Consider the following 25463-nt stretch of genomic DNA (forward strand, 5'->3'; position numbering starts at 1 on the left):
CCTACCCTGAGAACAGCTCAGGATCTTTCTTAACTTCCCTGGGCAGCTGAAAGCTCTGGAGAGGAAAAGCTGGTAAAGGCATTTTAGTATGACAAGTGTTTTAATATCATAAACATTCTAAAATTTCCGTGCTTTACCCACATGTCTTTACCCAGCAGCTATTGGCTTGTTACTATATATTAAACTGGGCTGGGTATAATCTATATACGAAAACACTGTAACACTATTTCCTCTCCAGCTGCTAGCTGTAGGTCACCATAGATATCATTAAGACAACTTTGTTATCAAAGTCTTTGTTCACAAATAAGAAGCAAATGTGTAGGGATAAGGCTGTTGTTAGATTCGCTTCTTAAAACAATGCATAGGTGCTGACCCTGCTTAGGATGTTTAGTTCCTCCTAATATAAAAATACAGTGATGAGTAAATGTCTGTGTTTTTCATTGTATTCCATTTTTATTGATAGTCTCGGTTACTCTGACCATGCAGTCAGAGTAACTGACAAGGACTCATTTAATTTCTACACATCTCTTTCTTCTTGGGAGTTATTTCTTTTCTGCATGTACCTTGTACAAAATACACCAAGGCTTGCAGAGTTTGACACCTCAGGAGCTTGATCTCTGTTTAAGGAATTGGAACTAGATGCTCTTCATTTAGGCATTTTTGGATGGTTGTTCTCTCTTCATTTAGTTGTTGGAATTGTAGAATCTACTGGAAAATGAGAATAAGTCTAGAAGAAAGGTTGGTAGTGCTAGCTGGCAGAAACAAAGATTGATGTCCCACCAGCACACTGATTGAGAGGTCATCAGTATAGCAAGACACTACTTGATAATTACTTGTGTAATGCGTGGCATCACAGAGGGACAGGAGTTGGGACTTGCCTTCATATTCTCACCATAAAAACTTTGAAGGTTGTGAAAATTTAGATTCTAAAAGCTTCACAGTTGAAGACCCTGGCTGTTTTATGCAGAACATACAAGAGTTTTCACCTAATTACTGTGCTATGCTTATGCAATTATAGACAAAAAGCAGAGTCTCCATCTGTATGCTGATAAAGCCAGTGACGGATGGGTAATGGTGGAATTTTTTTTCCCTGTTTCCCAACTGATCACTCTTTAACTTAAGAGCAGTCTGGGTCTTATTAGCTTAGGTCTCTAATTTGTTTCCTTAAAGTTAGGTGCTCACATATGAAAACCTGGAATTATGAACATGACAAGGATTACCATACAGTGGTTAATGTGACAGTGTGCAGAGTCCTTAAAGATTGGCTAGGGTACCTTGATATTTTTAGTTTGAATAGGAAAATACTGTGCTACATTATCTAGAAATCCATGAGGTGTCAAACACCAGCAAACTGATGCTGATCCACTTTCAACTTTTTTCTTAAGATAGAAACCAGTTCTGCACAGCAAACCAGCCTTTCCTAAAATCTGAACTGAAGCTACTGTATCTACAGTATATGCTTCTGTTGTTTATAAGCATAAAAACTCAGTAATTATCACTGGAACCATTATTAAAATTCAAAAGCATATAAATAACAAGTAATAGCAGTATTTCTTCATTCAGGTTCCAATAATGGAAAATATCTACTTGTGGTCTTTTTGATTAAATAAATCCCATGTGTATAAAGCCATCTTTGGTTGGCACTTAAGCTGTGGTTCAGGGGGTTACACCCCCACTGCTGTGACTCAGGGCTTGATTATCTTTTGAAATCCTAAAAAGCTGCTATGACTGCGTAGGGCAAGATTTTGTTTCTGGTAGAAGTCAGAAATCTGTAAAGGAACATAGTGAATGATATTACTAGATAGAATCTAGTGGTCTAGTGGTCTATCTAGGCCAGTATCCTGTCTCTGATATGGTAAATGCCAGAACTTTCAGGGGAAAGTATAAAACTCCAATGTCAACAATATTTCACTAAAATTTCCTTCCCAGCAGCAAGCAGTTAGTGACTAGTTTAGCCCTGCTTCATGAGGATTTCAGTTCTTTTCCCCCATTATTCCTTTAGCTACCTAGAGAAATTGGCGGATACTTTATTGTTCATATTCTTGATTGTACACATATTTTAAAGAACAAAACCAGACAGTCTTATCTTTTATGTTTTTCCTTGTCTAAGTATTATTCTCTGACATGAAGTTTCACACATCATGTTAGAAGATACCCATATATTGTTATTTTAAAAATATCTCTTCATTTCACTAAATGTCTTTGGATAAAGGGAGAAAAATAAAAACAAACATTCTTTAATGCTGTTTCTTGTTTTACATGTCTACAACTTTCCCTTGTGTTCATTCATCATAGCAAACTAGGACAGCAAAACATACTAACCTCTTTCAGTACTTGTCATATGGAGGGAGATGGCAGGGAATCCTCACAGCCCTAGTCTTTTTGCTGGCTGTCTCTGCTCCCTTATTTGTGATGTACCCTTTTTGTGTAGCCTTAGTAACAGTAACTAGAACTCCTTCTTTTTATTTTTTTATAATAAGAGGTAAGGCACCAAAAATAATTCCAGAATTATGCCACATCTTCTTGCTAAGTTGTCCAGTGGAGGTACCGAGTCCTGACTTGGATTTGGCCAACAAATGGTTTTGACTGAGCAGGTCTCCTGGAGACTGATGACTTTTCACTCAGTGAAGTAACCTGCCCCTTATTAAAATGTAATAATTTTCTGTAAAAATTTTTAACAGAAGCAATGCCTTTTCCATGTGTTATCTCAAATTACAAATATGTTGGTGCTGATAATTATTTCCATATATATATTATCATGTCCTACAAGGCCTGTAATTTCCTTTGACCTAAGCTGTAGTTTGGTACATTATTTGATCAGTGCTCTTAGTGAGTCATTTTATCCATATGTATTTAGTTAATTGGTTATTTTTCTCCCCACCCATGTTTATATATAATATAGTCTACAAAGGAAAAGGAAATCTGACTGCTTGCAGCTGAATCTAGTAAAAGAGCAATTAGGTTCTATCACAGCCAGCAGCTGTCCGTAATGAATTCTGAATTAAAATTATGAGTGAAGAAAAGAACCCAGCCATCTGCAGGAAATGCAAAAATATTTTTATAACGCAATAGCAGAATTCTGGAAAGGGGTATCTCTGAGATTTCCCAGCTGTACCTACAGTAAATTCCAGAATATCCATGGACACACAATATACTGGAACACATTGCATCAACTTGGCTACCCGGCATGTTTGGCTAACTTCGAACAGGCTGTATTTTTATCTGAAGTAATCAGCATGAAAGCCTCTTTAAATCATCTCCCTGTGTCTCTAGAAGTAAAATGCAGCTTTAAAAATAGTCCTGTTATCTTTCTGTGGAGGCTTTCCAATCAGTATTCTGCCCTAAATATTAATCTTTCTTCGTTTTTCATACTTTCGTAGACTTACTTCACAGTTTCATCACTTACTATCAGAATTTGTCAATGACTCATGTTCCAAGTGAATCCTGCATTGTCGTGCCTATTTTTTTTTTCACCTGAATTTTAAAAATACTTTTTAATGGTTTAAAAATTAGCATAATACTATCCAAGCTCATTTTACAGCTACTTTGAAACTTCTACACCAAATACCCCAAGATTTTCATTATAACTTGTCCACAGTATTTGTTCTAAAGTTCAAAATCCTGTAGAAGAGAGAGATTAGTGCTCAACCTCTAAATGACAAATTTTGATTAAGAAATGTGAAATGATCAGTGGTATTAACCTCTCACAACCTGATTTTCTACTATGTTACAGAGAATTCATGCTGGTATAAAGACTGCTAAGGTTATAGGAAAGAAACATCAGAAGTAGTACCAGTAATCAAGCTCTTCAGCTGTCAGTGGAGTATTGTTAGAGATATCAAAAAGGGTGTTTATTCTTTTCAACACTTGGTCTAAGAAAACAGAGGCCTATCAAGAGCCTTGTTATGAGCTCTTCAGAGAAACCTCATAGTTTTTTCTCCTCTATTTTCTGCTGTGTAACATCTCACTGCATTATTACCATATTGCAACCATTTCAGTTTAAACCAAATCTAAGGTGGCAAGATCACATTTCTCTCATATTCTGAAGGTATCCTCTAGATACATCAGTTCTGCATGGAAAAGGAAGAGATATTGAGGTGGAGATCCAAAACAGTATGCCTGCTACTAAAGTCCCATCAGCTTCAAGCTTGAGGACTAATTTCTGGTTATTTCAAAGTAGGAAAAAAAAAGATGAAAAAGGATTTGTAGACATGTAAAGCCCAGTTCATTTAGTGCTTTGAACTGTGATTGGTACTGAAAAAAAAAGATAACGTGGACTGAGAAGACCTGGTACTATGTCTTTTTTGCTTTGTACTTACCAGATGAAGTACTGTGTCCAGAATACAATCTGGGACCTCATCACTGTCCTGTCAGTCTAAAACTCAAGCATAACAAATGGCAAATGGTAGTCTTCTGACTTTAGAAGCAGGGATCTTGAGGGCAGCTGGTGTTAAGGAAAAGAAACAATTGTTGACTACAATAGGTATACAAACACCTAGAACAGGGGAGGAGTCCAGAAGGACACTGAAACTGGGAAGTACCTTAGTGTTCAGCAAGTACTTTCAAGGTCATCTTGCTATCCAGTACTGCAGAACGCATTTCTTCCCACCTTCTGTAATTCATTTTCAGATAGCATCAGTTCACCTTCCTATTTCCCACACAGACAGGGTAATAGCTCTTTTACATGTTCCACATGAAAATGTAATCAAAGCACAGAAATATGCAAAACTACAAAACAACTCCTCAAAATGTTCCACCCTGAGAACGCAAAACAGGTTGAAATGCAAAGAAGGCATGGAGTGCTTGTTAGCAGCAAGCAGCATAATTTCTGCTCATTGACTTCTTTGCTGTGCTGTAATCTTCACTTTTATTTATTGATGATAGGATCGCAGTGTACTTCCTCTCATAAATTACCCAGAAGTATCATTTTCTGTATTTACTACAGCTGTTCATGCATAGATCTGTATTTAAGTGAAGGTAACTAGTCACAGTAAGATGTGTTTTTAAAATTAACCTCAAAATACATTCTTTTTCTAAATTCTATTTCAGTCAATCTTAGATCTTTCTTTAGTGGAATGCATAATGACAAGAATGCTTTGTGAATTCATTGTGCAGTACAAAGATTGTAAAATATACACTGAAACTCAACAAGTCTCAGAGAGAAGATATATTTAGGCTAGATACTCTTTGATGCTAAACAGAGAATGCAGTATGCAGTTTATAAGATTGTATTTAGACAAGTAGGAAAATAAGGACGGTATCTGAGAACTGGATTAATTTTGAAATAAAAAATCACAGTAAATCCTTGTGCACAGATAGTGTAAAGAAATACAGTTTATTCTAATGTATTTTCTTTATATATCTGAGTAATTGAAGAAATCAGGTGATATAGTGATTTACAGTAAGGTGTATATATAAGAATGCTCTATGAAAAGCAGGATTATGGCATGTATTGCTGTATAAAATCAACAACCAACTCTGAAAGGAAACCAAGATAAGAAAAAGAAGTGGTATGAAATAGGTTCGATGAACTTTTCAGCTGTCATATTGTGTCATTTCCTCTATATTCCATCTCACAAGCAGAACAGTAAGAGATCTTTTTTTCACAAACAATTTACAATTTCAGGAAAGAGGCAGGCAGAAGTGCTCTGTGGTATTCTGTCCCTTTTAAGGAATCAAAAACAAGGATCAGAAATAGTGCTCTCCCTTTTCAATGGCATAGTTCCTAAAAGTGTCAGGTAGCTAAAGGCAGAAGTGTTGATGGAAAGGAAGAGGTCTGGATAATCTGGTTAGCAAATGCTTGTGCTTTCTTTTAAGTATTTGGGACTATGAGACCAAATTTAGACAGTGACTTTAAGCTTCTCTCCCAGGACATGTCTAGAATGTTATTTTGCTAGAGTCCCTATCCAAATTCCAGAAACGTCTAATAGAAGGATTTCTGTAGGAGAAGTTGTGTCTGTAACTTGTTGGTTAATAACCCTTAATGGGTCCTTTTTTCCATGAATTTCTTTTCGGCATCCATGGTATTCTGCAACAATGAGTTTCACAATTTAATTATGTACTTCCTGTTTCTTTCAAATTCTCTGTCTCATCATTTCATTTCAGGATCATATTTCTTGTATTACAAGCAAAAAATGAATAGTCATTTCCTTTTCACCTCTTCCACTTAACACATGGTTTTATGCTCTTCATATCTCACTTTCTCTTGAGTCTTCTCTGCTCCAAGGTGAGTTATGTGGTTTGATTAACCTCCCCTTCATACATTGTCATCCTCTTTGATGGGTTTGTTTCTTCAGCCTTATGATTTCTCTACCATTTTTGAGATGGGCCACACTGTTCATTGTGGAGGAGTGCAGGGGCAGTCCTTTGGCATGCAAAATGGCCTCAGAATGGTTTCAAGGGAAAATTTGGAATCCTTCAGTAAATAGTGGATACATAGGGTGGTAAGTGTGAGAGTGACTGAAGATATCACACAAAATCCTTCTAATTAGTTCTACAGAAACCTCCTAGATCTATTTGCAGTGAAAAAACTGTAACTTCAGGTAAATGGCTGTCACATTTTAAAAGTGTGCTCAGAAGTTACCTGTGGCTGTAATGTTTGTGGTTTGAGATGTTATTTTCCTTCACTTCATTACTTAATGAACTACTTAAATATCTTTTACTTTAATAGTGGAACATGGTACATCTTCCTCCACTGCTAACATGTAAATTATTTCTAACACTTTTGAGCTATCAGTTAGTGGAGTTGCTTTACATTATGCACTTCCACAGCTACATTCCTGTATTGCTTTGAAGCGATGTAGGAGTCCTTCTGCATTTCTGTAAAGTTCTGGCTCATGACAGACCTGGATTTAAAGTCAGGTGAAGGGATTTGAACTGCTGTAATGGAATGACTTTGTCAGAAGTGTCTCTTAAAACATTTTTGTTTTGTTTTGTTGAACATTATTAATGCTACGTTTTTATCCTGCATCGAAAACTTAGCTTTTAAAATTATTTTAATAAACAATTATTCCCTGTACATGGGATTTGTTTAGAGAAATTTCTTGGAGTTTTGATTCTATGTATTTTAGTATTTGAGAGTTTGTTTGTGTTCATGTTACAATCTGGCAAGACAGCTTCTTGTGCTTGATCTCTCCAGAGCTGAACTCAGGATTAGGTGAAGAACAGATTTACATTCTGAACATTATTACACTTCTGCAACCTCATATTACAAAAAATTGGGCCTAAATCTGGGGCAGTTATATTTGAAGAATTTATGGTGATGGCAGAATTCTGAGAACATACAGACTGAAACGAAAATCTTCATAAGGCTCAGTAAAGGAAGAAAGATCTAAGGCTGACTTTTGATTTGTAAGCCTCCTATGCTTTTGCCAGCTATCTATGAAAACCCTGAGGAGCGCTAGATTGATCTTTTATCTACTTGTAGTGAAATCTCCTGTTTTCTGATTTTTTTTCTTCCCATATTCTTTTTAAGAATCTTTATATGATTTTATTGACAAATATTGTTACCTCCATGGATAGCATAGAGATGAAGAAAACACAATGGCTAAAGTCTGTTGTTCAGTGAAGCATTACACCTAAAAATGTGTCATATACCGTACTTGATTGCTGGTATCCAACAATAACCACAGTGAGAAGAAAAGAAAGTCATTGTGCACTTGCAGATCAATTCTCAAAGGTCTCTTATAAGCTGGTACCAGAATTCTTGAAGCAGTCAGGTATCTCTTCTAAAATGAAATTTAAATTTACCTCTTTACACAAAGTCTTTATGCTATTTCAGTCAGATGTATCCCTTCAAAAGGATGTGCAATGGTTTCATAAGGGCCTTTTTTGCTGCTTCCTGGACAGAGGAGTGATTTTCCACTGTGTTCTAATTTCCTAACAGGAAAAGGAGAAAATAATCTAAATATTGCCCTTGTCAGAACTACTAAAGAATTTCTGTGGGATTGGAATGTAACTAATCATATGAAGTTCCTCAATAAAATCCAGGCATTTTTATATGTTTCCCATATCACAAGCAATTTTATGTACTTTCAGTTCATAAATGCAAGCTTCATTCAATCTGAAACTGTAATATTCAATAAAATTTTCCCCTGATATGAGTCAAAAATGTCTTAAATGATTTTTGGTCCATATTTTACTGTCTTTGCTTCCAATTAAATGATCTGTGAATACTGGCAATTACACTGCCTTCTTTGCCAAATCACTGAAGTATCAGTAAAGGGTCATCATTTAAACAGCTACAAATTAATCACAAAAGCCAACCTTTAACACATCCATACAGTGATTTTAATGTGGAATGGCCCCCTTATGCCTCTTAATTTTTCTTTCTGTGAATTGCAGCTGTGTTGCATCACAGGACATTAAACATGTTTCAGCTCATGGGACTGTGTCAGTCATTTTTTTAGAAATTGAAAACAAATATTATAATAGGATAAATGATAATATCTGAAGCAATAACAGTTTCCTAGTAGCCGTGCCTATTTAATAGATTGCTTAGGTTTTCAGCTTGTAAACTTAACAGTATCTTTCACTGGCTGAAATGGTAGATTTTTTTTTTTTAATTGTAAGTTTGACAGTAACAAAAAAAAACCCACAAACAAAAAAGACAGAAAATTCAATAACAAATGTAGAATTAATTTGTGAAATTATTCTCACTAGCTAAGATGATAACATCTTTAGCAGAAAGTAGATAGGAAAATTTTTTTCATGTTCCAGTGGCATATTAGTGAAGATTCGAACTGTATGGCTTCCCAGCAGTGTATCGGCACCATATTAAGTCTGTATGACAGCAGTAAAGAAGAAACAGGGAATAAGGATATTTTCTTGCTCTTGTACAGGAAGCTATTGGAGTTTGGAGTTAGGCTGTATGTGGGGGCAAAGAGGAAGGAAGTTAAAATATTCATAGCATTGGTTCCATTTTTACCTGGAAACTGAAAAGGGTAGTCTGGTAGACACATGGCTCATGTATAATTGCTATAGTTGGAATGTCCTGAACACCTTAAAGTAGTAAAATATCTTGGATAAAATGATCCCGAGAGGAGTGTGTCAGGAGCCCAGTGGAGTCAGATGCCTCAATAAATGTAGTGTGTCAGCCCCTCCATCCTTATCATGAAAACATTGGTGCATAGTAATGTGTTTTCGTCTGATGTCATGATCTTCATAACCACTGCATAAACCTGTAAACTAGCAAATATCTTCTATGGTTCAGTATGCTAGTAACTATTCCTCATGGGAATAATAAATACGTAAATGGTAATAAAAGACATGAAGAGAAGAAATGAAAACTGCTCATTCCAGCTGAAGGTGCAAGCTTTTAACTGGGTTGGAATTTTGCAGTTGTGGTCTGTACATACCAGTGAACCTTTTAACGTTTGATCTGAAAAATGGCATATCCGGTTATAAACAGTGCTGGAACATTAATGCATTAATACATGATAGGAAAAAACCATATTCTAAACTACCGAGAACATCTGTACTGTCAAACCTTATTTCTCACTTGGCCAGTACTTGTTAGGCTGATAAAAACTGAATGCGAAGAGGTATCATTTAAGGAATGTTTTAAAACTTTATATAAACCAATCTGACATACAAATGTGTGCTACTTGTTGGGATTTCTTTGGAATAAGAAAAAAAACAGCGAGACAATTTTCTGAGGTTTTCTCCATGATTATTACCAACGTTAAGGTCACTAAGGTTTCCTGGAATGCAGAGCTTTTTTTATAGAAGGCAAATGAACTCCCATTTAGCTAGGATAGGCATCATTTCATTTCTCTGTATAGTTTCTTTCTCTACAACTTCCATAGATCAATATCATTGATTGGTAAGTTTTCTTAAGCTCAGAATATTGATTCATTATTGCCAGAGTGGCATCTAAGGAAGTTGAGATTGATGCATTTGGTCTGTTAGCAGAAGTCCTCAGCTGTTTGAAGGGGATCTGATTCTGGGAAGAGTAATTGGTGGCAAGAATATGTGATTACCAATATGTAAATATGGAATCTTAGAAACAAAACTTACCTCTTGTGAGAGTAAAGCATCTTTCTGCTCTGTACTTCTTTTGGATTTGGTTGTAAGTAAATGCAGTTGCTGGTTACTGACAAGGATTTTTAAAGCATCATACAAGAAATAGAAGTTTAACCTTAACTATCAATTTCAGGATGGACTTATGATATTTAATATCTCATAAAAGTATAGGAAATGTGAGCATATCTTGGGTTTTATATAATTGTCCTCTAGAAGCTGTGTTGTAATTACCTTTATTTCTTTCTCTCTCTTTTCAAGAAATGGCAGTTTGTGGTGTTCTTAAGTATCCTTAACTTAGATAATGTCAATGTCTTGAGGGTTTATAAACTGTTGCTTACTATCCTACTTACTGCATTTCATGTCACTAACTGAAAACAGTTAAGCATTTAGAAGACCAGAAACTATCATTCATTGTCATAGACATGAAGTGATCCCAGATATAAAAATGACACCAAAACCCATTATGTTTTACACTTGTGCTTTATATAGCTACACGTATGCAAATAGTTTAAATCAAACTTCATACAGTTCAGTCATATATATGGCTGCAAAGAGACAGTCATCCATCTGAAGTTTTGATTCAGTACAGTTGATGCCCAAACACCTCCATAAAAGAATTCCTGTAGAGATTTTAGGAAATATGGCTCCATTTAGCACACAAGTTGCATATTCAGACCTTCAGTATATTTTCTGTCTTGTGTATTCTCTAGTCTTTTTTCATATTCCTTCTACATCATTCTGTTCAGTTATGCCACATGTGTAATAAAGGATCATGTATGACTAATAGTAATCACATCAAGATGAGAACTGTAATTCTCTTTTTCCTTTCCTGATTGTATAATATTGTCCTCAGGAGTTATTAAAGGTAGCCCATGCATGTAACTGACAACACCTTTAAGACAGGGAGGGAATGACTGAAATTCCTTGAAAGTCTGGTACATTTTGACAGCAGGTATCATAAAAATAAACTTCTGTTAAGTAGTTCTATTGCTGAGACAGGTTTAAATCTCTTAGATCAACTGAATATTTCATGATCAAGGTTTATTCCTCTGTCAAGCTCACAGTAGCTCACCCATGTCTTCTTCTACCCTCAAGTCCCACCAAAGAGGAAAAAGCAACCTTCTAGCTCAGAGTTGTTCATGAGGAATCCCTTACTGTGCAGAGAGCTAAGAAGTAGTAGTTTCTTTGGCCTCAACAGAATTGATGTGAATTCCCTTCAGCTCTTGCCTAAAACCAACATGGACTTACTTAACTCAGAACCTGTGAGGAAGCAGTAACTTTGCCTCTGCCTGAAAAATATTACTCAGCAGTCTGGACATTAATTCAATGCTGTGATTTCAAGCTTTGTCTCTAAGCATATGTTAGTCCTTTTATAACCTGTCCTTTGAAATAATGTGATGACTTGAGCATCCTGGTCCAGGTTCTGGCTATTCCAGATCTTTCTTACATTTTCCTAGAGATGCAAGACAGACATTAAAGTGGCCAGCTGGGGATTTCTCCAGCCTACAGCTGGCACAACTAACTAGGCATGGCTCTGCATTGCAGAGAGTAACAGTATAGCCTGGCTAAGTGAAAAAGCAGAGGACAAAACAAACTGTGTTAACAGGAGCCTCAATGACAGAGTTGGGAGAGGGATAGAAAGTTTACCTCCAAAGCACAATAGAAATATGTAAGACTCATTTTCTGAAACATTTTTGTTTGCCAATAAATTCACCTCTGTAAACCGAATAGCAACAACAGTATGTTGAGTTAGAAATCAAGCTACAAATAAAGCTTGAATTCTTAGAGGATTAATCATCTTCAGTAATTTCTATTTTTAAGAACATATATTTCTAGTACATGTTGCAATGTGTTTTGTTTGTATTATAGTCAAGCCTGCAACTTGCAAGACACAAAGATCTCATATAAAAGCATTCCACGTTCTGAATTGCTTGTAATAGGTGTTAAAGGAGTTTACTTATTTCAGGGCACTAACCTCTTTCATAAAAGCTGATGTTCATATTCAGAAGAATGTGCTGTTCAAATCAGTGTTATGAAACTTTAAAACTTGAATGCCATAAAAGTAAGCACAATGCATGGACTAGTCCTTCATGTTTTCCCTCCTGTGTTCATTTCTTTTAGTGCTGGAGTCGGCAGGACTGGCTGTTTCATTGTGATAGATGCCATGTTAGAGAGAATAAAGCATGAAAAGACTGTAGATATTTATGGCCACGTAACTCTAATGAGAGCGCAGAGGAATTACATGGTTCAAACTGAGGACCAATACATCTTTATCCACGATGCACTGCTGGAAGCAGTGACATGTGGAAATACCGAAGTGCCAGCCAGAAACTTGTATGCATATATCCAGAAGCTGACACAGATAGAAACAGGCGAGAATGTCACAGGAATGGAACTGGAATTTAAGGTACTGGGATTTTATGTTGTGGGGAACCAAAAACAAATGGTGTAACACTTAATCCTGCTCTGTCCTCCAATTGTTTCCAGTAATCAAAAGATAAGACATCAGCAGGCTAAAATTTTATATTAGGAAGACAATCCTTTGTAAAATGTACAATTCTATCTTCAGTTGGTGTCCAGAAAACAACTGTTCCGTGAGGGTAGTTTAACCCTGCTGTTCCTTTATTGTTTCAATAGCTTGAAATGTGTGTTTGTGTAATGGTTTAATACTCAAATTTGTCCATATGCATTAATGGAGCAGACATTAAACATTTATAAGGTGTTAAAAGAAGCTTTACAAATATTTAGGTAATGCAATAGAATATGGAAAAGTAAGCATCTGAAATTGAAATTATTGAAGAATAATAATATTCAATTATTATTGAAATGATAATGAGCAGAGATCATCAAATCTGATAGTATCATTTGGTGTTGTTACATCTGGCCTTAATTCTTTGAATTTATTTTCAACAGCGTCTTGCTAGCTCTAAGGCTCACACTTCAAGATTCATCAGTGCCAATCTTCCATGTAATAAATTCAAAAATCGCCTTGTCAATATTATGCCGTATGAGTCTACAAGGGTATGCTTGCAGCCAATCCGAGGAGTAGAAGGGTCTGATTATATTAATGCCAGTTTCATTGATGGATACAGGTACTAATGTTGATGTGTTCTCATGTGGACTGTTTTAAAAGTTTACAAAATTATTTATGTAATTCCATTGAAAATAACAAAATTTAGTATTGAAATTTAGTATTGTTTATTATCTGTGCATGCCATGTTTGATTGGATGGGGATTTAAATATTACTAAAAGGTTTAGATTTTCACCCATGCAATACAGGAAAATTCTGTCTTAAACATTACATTTTTACTTACCTTTATACCATTGAGAATTCCCAGTATGTTTTACATGCTGAAAGTTACTGAGATTTTAAGCACATTCTTGATTTGGAACTTCTGTTTCTTTACAACTATTCTGCTTAAAAAGATACATAGAAATAACATACAGGAGATACAGTCTCTATGTCCAGGTGATAACCTGTGATCTTGGAAAACTGATTAAGACTAGACCTAGCCAGCAAAAGCATTTTATACATAAACAGTTATGTAGCACACCAGCATCTTCATGGCAACACGGAGCAATATGCCCTCAGCTGACTTAAGCAGCTGGTAGAAAAAGGCATAAAGGAGAAATGGTATAGTTTCCCTAAGGCAGTTTAGGTATACCTGAGTATCCATATCCACAGAGATCATTTTCTGAGCGTCTGCTCATAAGTGGAAGCAACATTCATCTCCACTGTCACCCACAAAGGTGTTTCTGTTCACTGAAAGAAGTAAGAACAACATGAACTGGTCACATCTTATAAAGCTGCTGATTCAGAGGCTTTTAACAGCTTGGTGGTAGCTTCCACTAGTAGGATATTAAGGCCTGGAAATGTGGTGCACTCCATTCCTGAATTTTCTTCCTACCTTTTGCTGGAGGCATCAGACTGTTGAAAAGGAGTTAATAAAGAAACTCCTTGATGCTATAATTCCTAAACTTAATAGATTGTTAGACAGTTATTTCTGCAAAATGAACCAGCACAACTAAGTGTTTCTTAAGTGCTTTTTACAGCACACAAAATTGAGCTATTAGAGTTGCATTAAAATTTAAATAATAATGATAAAGACATACATCATAATAATATCAGAGTAATTTCCCTCTCAAAGTTCTAAAAATAAAAAGCCATAGTTTGATTAAACATTCATAATAAGGTTTTAATGTGCTTATTATTAATAGTATATAATTTTTTCCTCTAGATAATGTTTACATATAAACAGAGAACATGTGTATCAATTCACATTTTTGATTAAAATATTTTTCTTCATTTACTGTTTCTTCAACATAGGCAACAAAAAGCTTACATAGCTACACAGGGTCCTTTAGCAGAAACAACTGAAGACTTCTGGAGAATGCTCTGGGAGCATAATTCTACAATTGTGGTCATGCTCACTAAGCTACGAGAAATGGGCAGAGTAAGTACTGCTGTAATATTCCTTTACTAAAATGTTTGTTGTAATGATTTTTTATTAAAATATTTCATTGTTATGGGAGTGTCCAAAGATAAGGGTGAGGATTTAGGTTCCTTCTCCTTTTGAAACATCAGTGGCATTGCTGATCACCAGGTGTAAGGTTTTCCAATCAGTAGATGTGATGCAATAGACAAGCTAGACAAGGCATTTTGTTGTGGGACACACTGAGATTCAGCAAGTGAGTTTGCATGTTGATACTCTGAAGTATGCAGAAACAACATTGCTGTCTATTGAAAAAGGAAGATTTTTTATTTGGAAACTTTGTTTTTTGCAACATCTGTTTTTAACAATGTTAAAAGAAAGTGTGGTGTTTTTGAGATATGAATGTCTTCTGTGTGTTCATAGCGCTGAACTTTAAAGTTTCAGCACCCAGTTTACGGTCCTAAACTCATTAAATTGCCACTTTGTGTAATAGAAAGAATAAAGCAGTTTACTATCTGGACAGGATTACATCAAGATAAAGCCAGTATGTGGTAAGTGAAGTCTGAGTAAGACCATGTATCTGGGGAATAGAGATGATTCAGGACATGACTAGTGAAAGGACATGACTAGGACATGACAGAGTCTTGACGGTGGCCAGGGGGACTTGGCTTCAATACGGAACAAGAAAGAAAACTGAAGGTGGCCTCAAGATTTAAACTCCATTCTGTATTGAAAATTAGTCTAGGGACAGCAGTTGTCACTGATAAGTAATAGAACTGAGCAGAAGTGTAAGTGAGTTCAGATATACAGTGACCAGAGAGAACCCCATGGCGATGCAATATTGAAGATCATTTTTTATTGTAGATATGGAACTTCATGTTCACAGCAAGACAAACAGTTCATGTTCCTGCCACTAATGGCACTTGCCATGAGTGTTACACTTATCTGAGTGAAAAAAGTCTTATGGTAGTGGTCTTGACTAACAGGAAATGTATTTTGCTTTGTTAATTTGTAGGAAAAATGCCACCAGTACTGGCCTGCAGAGCGCTCAGCCAGATACCAGTATTTTGTGGTAGATCCAATGGCAGAGTACAACATGCCACAGTATATTCTGAGGGAATTCAAGGTTACAGATGCAAGGGTAAGTTAACATAGCATTACACCTGTTCACATAAGTTTAAAAGAAAATGTCAATTTCTTTTCCTCCCCCCCCTTTTTTTTTTATAGATTTTATTATTACTGGAAAAACCCTAGGAGTGTACTTTCTACAAGCAATAAACAAAAAGCAGATAAAGTTATTATTAAATAGATGGTATCTTTGTGTAAGAACAACTGACTTCATTCAGATATAACATCTGGGCAGCACTACTTCGTAAAGTTCTGAATAACTATTTGTGCCAAAATACATTAGATGATTTGAGGACCATTTTCCCTTTTTTCATTTTTGAGGGCAATTTTTGTCACTTATAGCTGTAAATATGTTGGTTTGCACCAACCTCTAGGCTGAGTGAGTAGGAAGGTTAATACACTGAGATTTAAAAACTGCAGAGCAAACAGCATTCATAAGAAAAGCTTAACAAGCTTTGCACATTATAATTTGATTTTTGGCATAGCACGTTTTCAGCACTCTTGTGTATCTGCAGAGTAGATACATGCAGCTGTGACCCTAGCATCCTCATTTTCATACTGCACTTCTTATCTGAATTTCTGAGTCCAAAACTGCGCACTGATCTGAGATTAAGTGTACATAAACTTTAAATATATATTTGGCATTTATCAAACTTCTGATTTCTAGCACTTTAGTCTACATAGCAGGAAAAATTACTGACAGCCTCTGCTTCTGTAAGGTTTGTAGAATACTATTTGTTCAAGCAAAATAGCAGGATGTACGGTCCAGGAATAACATGAGTGATTACTCAGAGTTGCCTGCCAGCATCCAAAATACTAGACTTTCTCACAGTTAGCTAGACTGCTGCTTTTAATGTTTGCTTCAAGTAAAATTAGGTATTACTGACAATTAGCTAGACAGTATTGTCACTAACCAAGTCAGCATATGAACATTTTAATTTGGCAAATGAGACTTAGGTGTGTGTTTTTGAAAAGAAACTGTAGACACCCTGGACCTGATTTACATTCCGTTTGAAATCTAGTAAGGATCACATGACTCATAGCTTCTCTAAGCCTATTTGTGCTTAACAAAATTGTAGAAGAACAGGCTCCTAACATTAGTCTTTAACCACAGTTGTAAGCATAGACAGTCAAAGCCAATTTCACTACAACAATGCTGAGAGTTTTCGTAGACCATCTGTTAAAAATCTGTTCCATCTCAAGCTGGAAGAGGTTTTCTGTGACATACATAGTTCACCAACCTCAGATCACAAAATAACAATAACAAAAAGCCACAGATGCAGTTGAAGTGAAGTGTCTGCAAACAGAGTATATGTCCATAAAGTTCTTTCAAGAGTTTATAATGAACTAGTATATTTATGAAAGTCTGTTTACTTACAGCTAGCAAACCAGTTAAAAGTCTGAAAGGGTCGAATAACTCAATTTACCAGAAATAGTGTTATTGGATTTGATAGACCTCTTTTAAAAAGTGTCAAGCATATATGCAGCTTGGCAGTCCTGTTGTGACATTTTACCATCACATATCATCACTTCTCAAATTCTAAAAATCTCTTTACCTTGATGGTCCAAATTTTGTTTAAAAATGCACTGGCAAGCTCCCAGGGCCATCTTAAATTTTCTAGATGTGCTTGGAAACTATAGCTCCTTCCAAATTTACTGGAAGCAGTGGGGACTACTTACCAAAATGTACTTTCTAGTTTTCCTGTAGTTAGGTTTTGATGGCTGTCACACCCAGTAATTGAGACCATCTAACTAAACTGTTGCATTCAAAGAAGAGTAGATGCTGCAGCGGGTTTTAACCAGCCTCTCTCCCTCTTATCACCAAACCCATCTGTAATGTTAGAATATCATCTGTGCTCTGACAGAGCCAAGCCAGCCAATTCTTCCCCAGGGACAAGAAAAGAAGCACACTGCCATTGTAGGTGTCAGCATCAAGTGTCTAGTGTGGAACTCCCTGTTATTTCTGAAACTGAGCTGTGAATTGTTGTAAGGTGAAATTGACCTCTGTAACTGTTTCAATCTACTGCTTCTGACTGCTTTATACTCACTTTCTCTGTAAACTCCAGAGGTCAATATGTTGGGGCAGTCTCATTTAAGGCTAAACTATCAGTGATGGCTGTAAGACGGTATTATAAATTCTACAGCCTCATCAAAAGACAATTAAATATCCCCTGCAAGGAGCAAGAAGAAATCCAGTCAGCCAATCAATGGGATGATACATTAAAAGCCCTCTGCTTTCAGATGTAGGGATCTGAAAGTTCGTATTTTGATAACTAGCTGTGCAAACTGTCACAATATTTGAAAGTAAAGATTTTAATAAAATTTGGCATTTGTATTTGGACTGCTATTGGCAAGCATCTCACTAAAAGAAAGCAGCACTGTTTATAATGTCAGTAACAGAGGGAACTGTGTAAGAAACTCCAGATCAGTTCCCAATCTGCTTTAATGCTAGTTTAACATCAGACTATCTAACATTGCTTCTGTGCTCATTAAATAGCATTAAATAACAAAAATTATTGCCATTAAAACTATGTCAGAACAGTTTTCACAGACTTGCACTGGATTATTGAGTTATTACGATCATGAAATATAACAATTCAGACAACATTAGTTGATTTTATTCTAGCATAATTCCTGTCAGGGTTGGAAGAAGCTGAAGACCTTCCATCTCCTTAACCAACATGTTGCATGTGAGTCAGACTTAAGGGTTTCTTTCTTTACTTTAGAAGAATAGGAGGTTATTTTGGAGGAAATCAACCTGTTGTTTTGCTTTTTGATTAATTAATGTCACGTGCCTAAGGTTATCTGAAGGATTCAATTTCATTATGTCTTCTTGACGGAAAATGGGATCACAGTGACCACTATGAGAGAAGGCTGCATTAACAAAAAGGTTATTTTGGTAGGAAATGTTTAGTTCTTTGTGTTGATGCCCAGAAGAAATAAAATTGGGTAAATGTTTCAGAACAGATTTTTTTTCTTTTAAGTGTGCAAATACATTCCACAGAAATAGACTACTAAATTTTCACAGTGGTCTAGTGGGAATATGAGAGATTGTAAGTCAAAGAAATGTATATGTATCCTCTCATAGAGCAGTGGCTGGCACACACACCTGTTTTCTGTTTACTCATCTGAGACATGGGAGGCAAAACCCCACAGTACCAGAGGAAACATGAAAGCAAAGTATTGGTTTTCCTTTAGTTATTTTTAAAATCACTTCTCTTTCATTCCAAATGTCCATAATAGCTGAATGCTTGTGTTGGAAAGAAGAAAAAAAATATATTTTTCTTCTCTCCAGCATAACTTTGGGTTTTTTGGGGGGGATCTCCTATAATTGTTTCAATTTTTCATGAGTTTCACTTAGTAGAAGACTATTTTGAAGACATGCAGGGTGGGTGCTTAGGAAACAACATATCCAGAGGCACTAGTTCACATCATTAGCTCATGTGCCCATGCTTTTATGCCAATGCTTCTAAACATTTCAGCTGTGCAGACTGACAGTGTCAAAATCATCAAGAACCTTGTCTGAAAATTCAGAACAAATTTACTTCACCAATTTGCATTGTATTTTTTCTATTTATGTGTCCTGACCATTTATTCATTAAATAGGCATACAGCAGAAGTTGGCGTTTAATACTTCCAGTGGCTTCATTATAAAAATAACCATGATGCAGTATTCTGCAGTTTTAAACAATCCTGTTAGTATTCCTAACCAAAGGGAATGAACAGCTTCAGCTGACTTGTTTTGAGAAAGGAAGCCCTTCTTGATTTTTGACTGAGTCCCAGGTGTTAATGGATGAAATTAAGATAATTGAAGGGAAGTTTATGGTTTGTTAAACAACTGGCTTGTCTTGACCCATCTTCTTCCAGGCAAATGTCCACCTCATGGAAAGGACCATAGTATTAAAGATACCATCTGCCAAGAGGGCAATGACTAAACGTATCTTATCAGTGATGATATTCCTGCCATGGAGTAGATGAGCATATCTAGGAAATGGAGAGTCAGATTGGATGGCCTTATTCTACCTGTTCTATATGTAGAGCAATTTGCTGTCCACAGGATTCAAAATATAACTCTACCAAAAAAATCTTACAGCCTGTTGAGATTGTTATGTCTTTAGCCTCAGACATGCTTTTTACACAGGCAGAATATCAGACAACTCTCCTATCCGGTGCATAAGGGAATCTATGCAGTGTTCTTAATGAAACCAATGTGGGCTGGGCCAATGTGTCCAAAAGCACCAGTGAATGTGTCCAAAAGCACCAGCCAGTACTGCAATTGAAAGAGTCTTCATAAACACAATCTTAGCTGTTCCCCACCTCATCTCAATGTCCTTGGTTTGTGATGGTCTTTCTGGTTGTTGGCTGACTGACTTCCACCTGCTGGAACATGCTTGTGGGATACATTATTTGTGTCTTTTCTTAAAGGATGGCCAGTCCCGAACAGTGAGGCAGTTCCAGTTCACTGACTGGCCAGAACAAGGAGTGCCAAAGTCTGGAGAAGGATTTATTGACTTCATAGGACAAGTGCATAAAACAAAAGAGCAGTTTGGTCAGGATGGACCAATTTCTGTTCATTGCAGGTAAGTAAACAAAGCCTCAAAACAACTCGTGCAGATTTGTTTTTTTCTAAAGTTGATTGCTGACTGCAGTGGTGTATACGTAAATGGAATTTCATAGGTGAACTATCAGAAAATGTAATCAAATTGAAGATCTAAAAAGGAACACATAGGACTGCTTTATGAAATGGGGACTGTTCTGATATCCCACTTACCCAGAAAAGGTTCTTCTGCAATATGTGGAAGCACATGAGTTTTTTCTTCACTTAAAAATGTGTCTAATGCAGGGTAAAAACAGTCTGGTCAATGCTACACAAAAAAAGCAGTAGGAAGAGCCTTATCACAGGCTGCTATATCTGATACTTTTTTTCCACTGGTAATTAAAAGTGAGGCTGTTATGTTGATGGTAATTATTAGCTGTAAATAAGCTAGCTAGTTACACCTCAGTAGCAAATTAGTAGCAATCAAGATAAGACAAATAAAAATGGTAGCTATGTCAAGAAAGGGAATGGAATGGAAAGCAGTGTTTAAAAACTTTGCTGTCAAAAAATCATTGAGGTTTGGATTGGTGAATTCTAACTTCAGAATCTACTGCCCATTTTTTGATGTGATGACTTCCCTTAGTTCCTTTACAATTGATATGCAGATGAAAACAGCTTGCAGGGTGTGTAGGAATAATCCAGGGTGGGCTTTTTTAATATTCTTGTATTTTTTATTTATTTTCTCTACAGTGTTCTGGAGTCTATAGCAGATGGCCAAAAATAATGTCTTTATCTTTTATCTTTTATTTAATAAATTGTTTTCTGTAAATTCCAGTAGGATTTTAGATACTCATTTTTGCAACATTAAATTATTTTTTAGTAGATGAAACATCATTATTTATATAACAGAGATGCAAAATACTGATATGGGTTCCAAGTCCTTCCTGCAAGCCAAGTAATGCCCCAATACTAGCACAAAGACAAAATGAACAAGTTTACTAGAGCTTATGAATATACAGAGGGAGAGAGATTCCTATCCTTCCAAAACCAGGAGCAATGAGTATTTGTTAAAACACCAGTGTGTTTTAAGAGAGTTCCTTATGGTTCCCGAATCTGAAAGACTGAAAAAATAAATGTATCGGACTACTTGAATCGTACTTATTTTGTGTGCCTAAAAACTTTTATGGCCTGCTAAGGAGAACAGCATTGCAGAGCAGTGTTTGGGATTCATTTAACAAGGAAAAATGAAGGACAACCATGATAAGAACATACCTTATTTTTCCTGACATTAATGAGTTTTGAGAGCAGAGGAGTAATAAGCAATATTTATGCCTTTATGCAGACATACATAAGAAAGCAAAGTGATGGTATTCTTCTAAATTCTTTGTATGATGCAAACTTGTCCACTTGTGACAGCAATGAAATACTGCTTGCAGTAGGTTATGCATCCGTTCCAAATGAGTGTGATCTTTCATGCTGAAATTATGGAGATTTTTACCATTGATTTTAGTAGAAACAAAGTCAAATCCAGTATAATTCATCATGGTTTGGTCTTTAAATGTCTTATCATCATTGTAACAATAATTTAGAGATTGATCATGCTAATCATCATTATCAATATTAGTCAACTTACATGAATAGGAAATATACCTAGCAAATTAGCAAGTTTACTTGTTTTTTTCAGGATGCACAAGATCCTGGGTACCTGCACTTTCCTACTCTTTGTGGAATTATTGTAATAATGACTCCAGTTTGTGCCATAATGAGTTATCAAGGATTTCTCCTGTACAGAGAAATTCTTCAAATTACAAACTCCAATGCCACTTCCCTATGGTTTCCTTCCTATTTTTCTCAAGTTTGCTTTCTCTGTTACACAGTAAAACCCTGCCATGCACAATTTTAAAATGTTGTCCTTCTCTGGCATTTTTACAAATAGACTGATGTGTTACAATTTTAAAATTTCTAACCTCATCAGGGAGTTAATTAAAAAATAGCTAAAAACCCAAAGGACTGTTCACCTTGAAGCAAAATTTTCACTTCAACCAATTTTAGATATTTATAGTCTTGTCATTCCAGCTTTTAGCTGGAGAGTAAGAAAGACCACTCTTTCCCAGCATGCATTCAAGATATATTTTTAACAACAAACTCTCTCTAACAAAAACACCAATACTTCCTCATAGCTCATTGAAGCATCCTAACTTTGGTTTCTAACTGTTTAAACTTTAGTGAATCAGACTACATAATGAAGTAGTGCCTTCACTATTTACTAAATTAAGGATTCTTTAAAACCTATGTCACATTGCTTCATTAAATGTCATGGTAGAACTCTGTTTGCTCTTTGGCTTGCACTGAAAGGAATCAGCTGATCATTAAAATGCTACTGGTACTGATGTGGACTTCCATCACTCTTTAGAAATCCTAAGCATCTTCTAATAGGAATTGATACAACATTAAAATATGCTTGCCATTGTCAGGGGAACAGGGTCCATTTCCTACAGACTTTACTAAAATATTACACTTGCTGGCTAGTTAGGATTTGCAAGCATTGAGATCTTTCCATATTAGTCTGTCTTCCTCATTAAGTAGCTTCTCCAGATACTTTTTCATTTCTTAAGAACACAAGACAACAAATTAATTGGCTCCTTTTACTGAATTAAAGAGTTCTTAGTAGTTTTTTTAAAGTAATAAAAATGTGACTAAAGTGTGAGGCTAGAAGTGTTCACACATATTTAGAAAATCATACTTTTTTGTGTTGGATATCTTTAAACAGTTGAGCAGGAGCAGGGAGAATGGAAAATGGTTATCTGCCTTCACTCTGCTGGTCACTTTCTGGGCTACTTGATTTAGATGACACTGTTGTCAGCTCTCTAAAGTCCAAGCAGGTTCCAATACTATTTCTCCAGGATTTTTTCAGCATGTTTCTTAAGCATTAGCTTTCTAATTTACCTCATCAGGGAAAGGAGACCTTACACTCCAGTTGCTCTAGATGTCCAGGACCATTCTCATCACATATAGGTAAACCAGCACTTAGAGCATGATATTTTGTCAAGTTGTGTCTCAGTTGTCCTTTGGCTCCAGCTCTCCAAAGGCACACAGGTTATGCAAAATTGCTAAATCCAATTGCACATATTTAATAGCCCTAGAAGTGCACTGATCTAGACCAAACACTAAAATACCGTCATACAATTTGGACATTCAATTTCTACACTAGTCTTGAGAATTCACTGGATCTCTGTCATAGTCCATCTCAACATTCAGAGTTCTTCAGTCTTTCCCTGCTGTTCATGTTCATCCACTCTCCTGTCTGGTGAATAGGTCTCATAAATCTCCAGCTTCCCAAGTCTATCTGACTAGAGAAAATCTTGTGAAATTATTAGCATTAACAGTGACATGATGGGGTGCTTAATTTCCATGCATACAAGTTCAGACTTGGACAATCTTTTTTTCTGTAGTTACCTGTCTCTTTGTCCAAGACCATCCTTATGAATAAGTGATTGTTTAATTTTAGTAACTGACAACTATTGGCTTTGTTGATTGCAAGAACTTCTATCACTTCTTGGGGGTTTTAGCTAATAAGAGAAACCCAAGACAGAACAGAGAGAAAACAAGCCATGTATTCAAAGAAGACATTTCAGACTAATGTGGACAGACATGGTATATGTATATCAGTATTGGAAAACTAAAGAACCCAACTGCCAGACTTGAAAAAAAGCTGTGTCTTCAGGTTTTTCTATATCCATTATTGAAATCACAGCGTGTCTGAACAATTTCAATATTAATTGAAAATCCACTGACAAAGTAGAAGGTAAACTAATTCACTGAAGATGTGCAAAACAGGGCCTGTACATGAATGAGCTAAAGTAAAGCAAGCAGTAAAATACATTTTGGCATCTTTTTCTCATCAATTCCAGCATAGGTCATTGGCAACAAACAGTCTCATTTTCCTTCACCAAGCACTGATTACTCTATATCTGGATGAACAAACCAAGTCACTTTGCAATGAAGACTGGAGAGTCAGGAAGTACTTAGTAGCATGCAAAGTTTGCTTGAGCGCAATTATTCTTCTGAATGCAATGCGGTAGTTTGCTGTGGAATTTTGCTTAGTGAGCCTTTCCCCATATAGAAATCTGTACACATATGGTGTGTTGTAACCACAAATAATTTGTCAGCCAGTTCTTTCAGCATTAACTGTCAATTAACATTCCTTTTTTCCTTTCTTTTTTTTTCTTTTATTCCAACAGTGCGGGTGTTGGAAGGACTGGAGTATTCATAACCCTGAGCATTGTGTTAGAAAGAATGAGATATGAAGGTGTTGTAGATATCTTCCAGACTGTCAAAATGTTAAGGACGCAGCGGCCAGCCATGGTACAGACAGAGGTGAGCAAGACAGCATTCACATACAATGGTGACGGAAAAGAAGGAGTATTTCCACAGCCAAAATATGCACAGATAGAGACTGTATAAAATGTGCTTCCATTTGTATCCTAAGTTATATGGTGACTATATGACTACAGTGTAAAATCTACCATTAGGGTTCTGCAGGGACTATTTCCTGTTACAGCAGTAGATACTGCAGGCTGGGGAAGAGAAAAATCATTTCAGTAGTGAATCCTAAATTTTGGTAGTTGAGGAAAACCATTTTCCAAGAAGCATTACCCATTTTTATTTGAACCTTTGTTTCCTGGCAGAAATGTGTGGTAATAAAGAAGGAGGCAAATTGTTTCTGCAGGTGGATCCACTGATTTTTTTGTTCTGGGAGCAAAGTGTTGTTCATGGCTTCAGACTGACACTGTATTATTTTCATGGTTTTCTTGACTTTGTGTCACCAAGCAAGTGGCTGCTTCGCCTGAAAATCATAAGGGTAAATTCAGCATTCAGGAAAACTGTAGTGTAAATAATTTCTGTGCTAGCTAGAGTGCCATAGAGAAATAAGGGAGGGATAAGCAGTATCAACTGATTTCATGGGCCTGGATGCTTGGAACTGTCATGTCATAAAGCATACTTAAACATTTTTCAATTGTGCTTAATTTCTACCTAAATTTCTGAACTGGAGACTTCAACTAAGCCAGAGCCAATAGGTTAGGAGAACCAGGCAAAAGGGCGAGAGAAGGGAAACATTTTAGGTCATACATTTATTTAGTATAATTTGATTGACACTGGCCTTTAAATTACAGTCTGTGGAATTTAAAATGGTTCCCCAGAGTTTGCCATTTTCCACAAGAAAATTAAACTTGTTCAATAAAAGCTGGGTAGTCTATTTTTGAGAAGACAACTTCATAAAAACTTACATGAAAAATACAGATATTTATTTTTAATCTTGTCAGTTAGCCAAGTAAATTAC

The 25463-nt window shown here is 36.1% G+C and overlaps 1 protein-coding gene across 5 annotated transcripts in view; it reads left to right on the plus strand.

Annotated features, from left to right (window-relative positions):
* PTPRD (protein tyrosine phosphatase receptor type D) overlaps window positions 1-25463 on the plus strand; it is a 382124-nt gene that overhangs the window by 350710 nt on the left and 5951 nt on the right. For all 5 annotated transcript variants that reach the window (XM_049794707.1, XM_049794703.1, XM_049794704.1 and 2 more), the window contains 6 exons: window positions 12145-12430; window positions 12937-13115; window positions 14352-14478; window positions 15473-15598; window positions 20011-20165; window positions 24364-24499. In XM_049794707.1, coding sequence (XP_049650664.1) covers window positions 12145-12430; window positions 12937-13115; window positions 14352-14478; window positions 15473-15598; window positions 20011-20165; window positions 24364-24499 — 1009 coding nt within the window. The remainder of the gene's footprint in view (window positions 1-12144; window positions 12431-12936; window positions 13116-14351; window positions 14479-15472; window positions 15599-20010; window positions 20166-24363; window positions 24500-25463) is intronic.

This window comes from Accipiter gentilis, chromosome Z, assembly GCF_929443795.1.
Source record: "Accipiter gentilis chromosome Z, bAccGen1.1, whole genome shotgun sequence".
NCBI lineage: Eukaryota > Metazoa > Chordata > Aves > Accipitriformes > Accipitridae > Astur > Astur gentilis.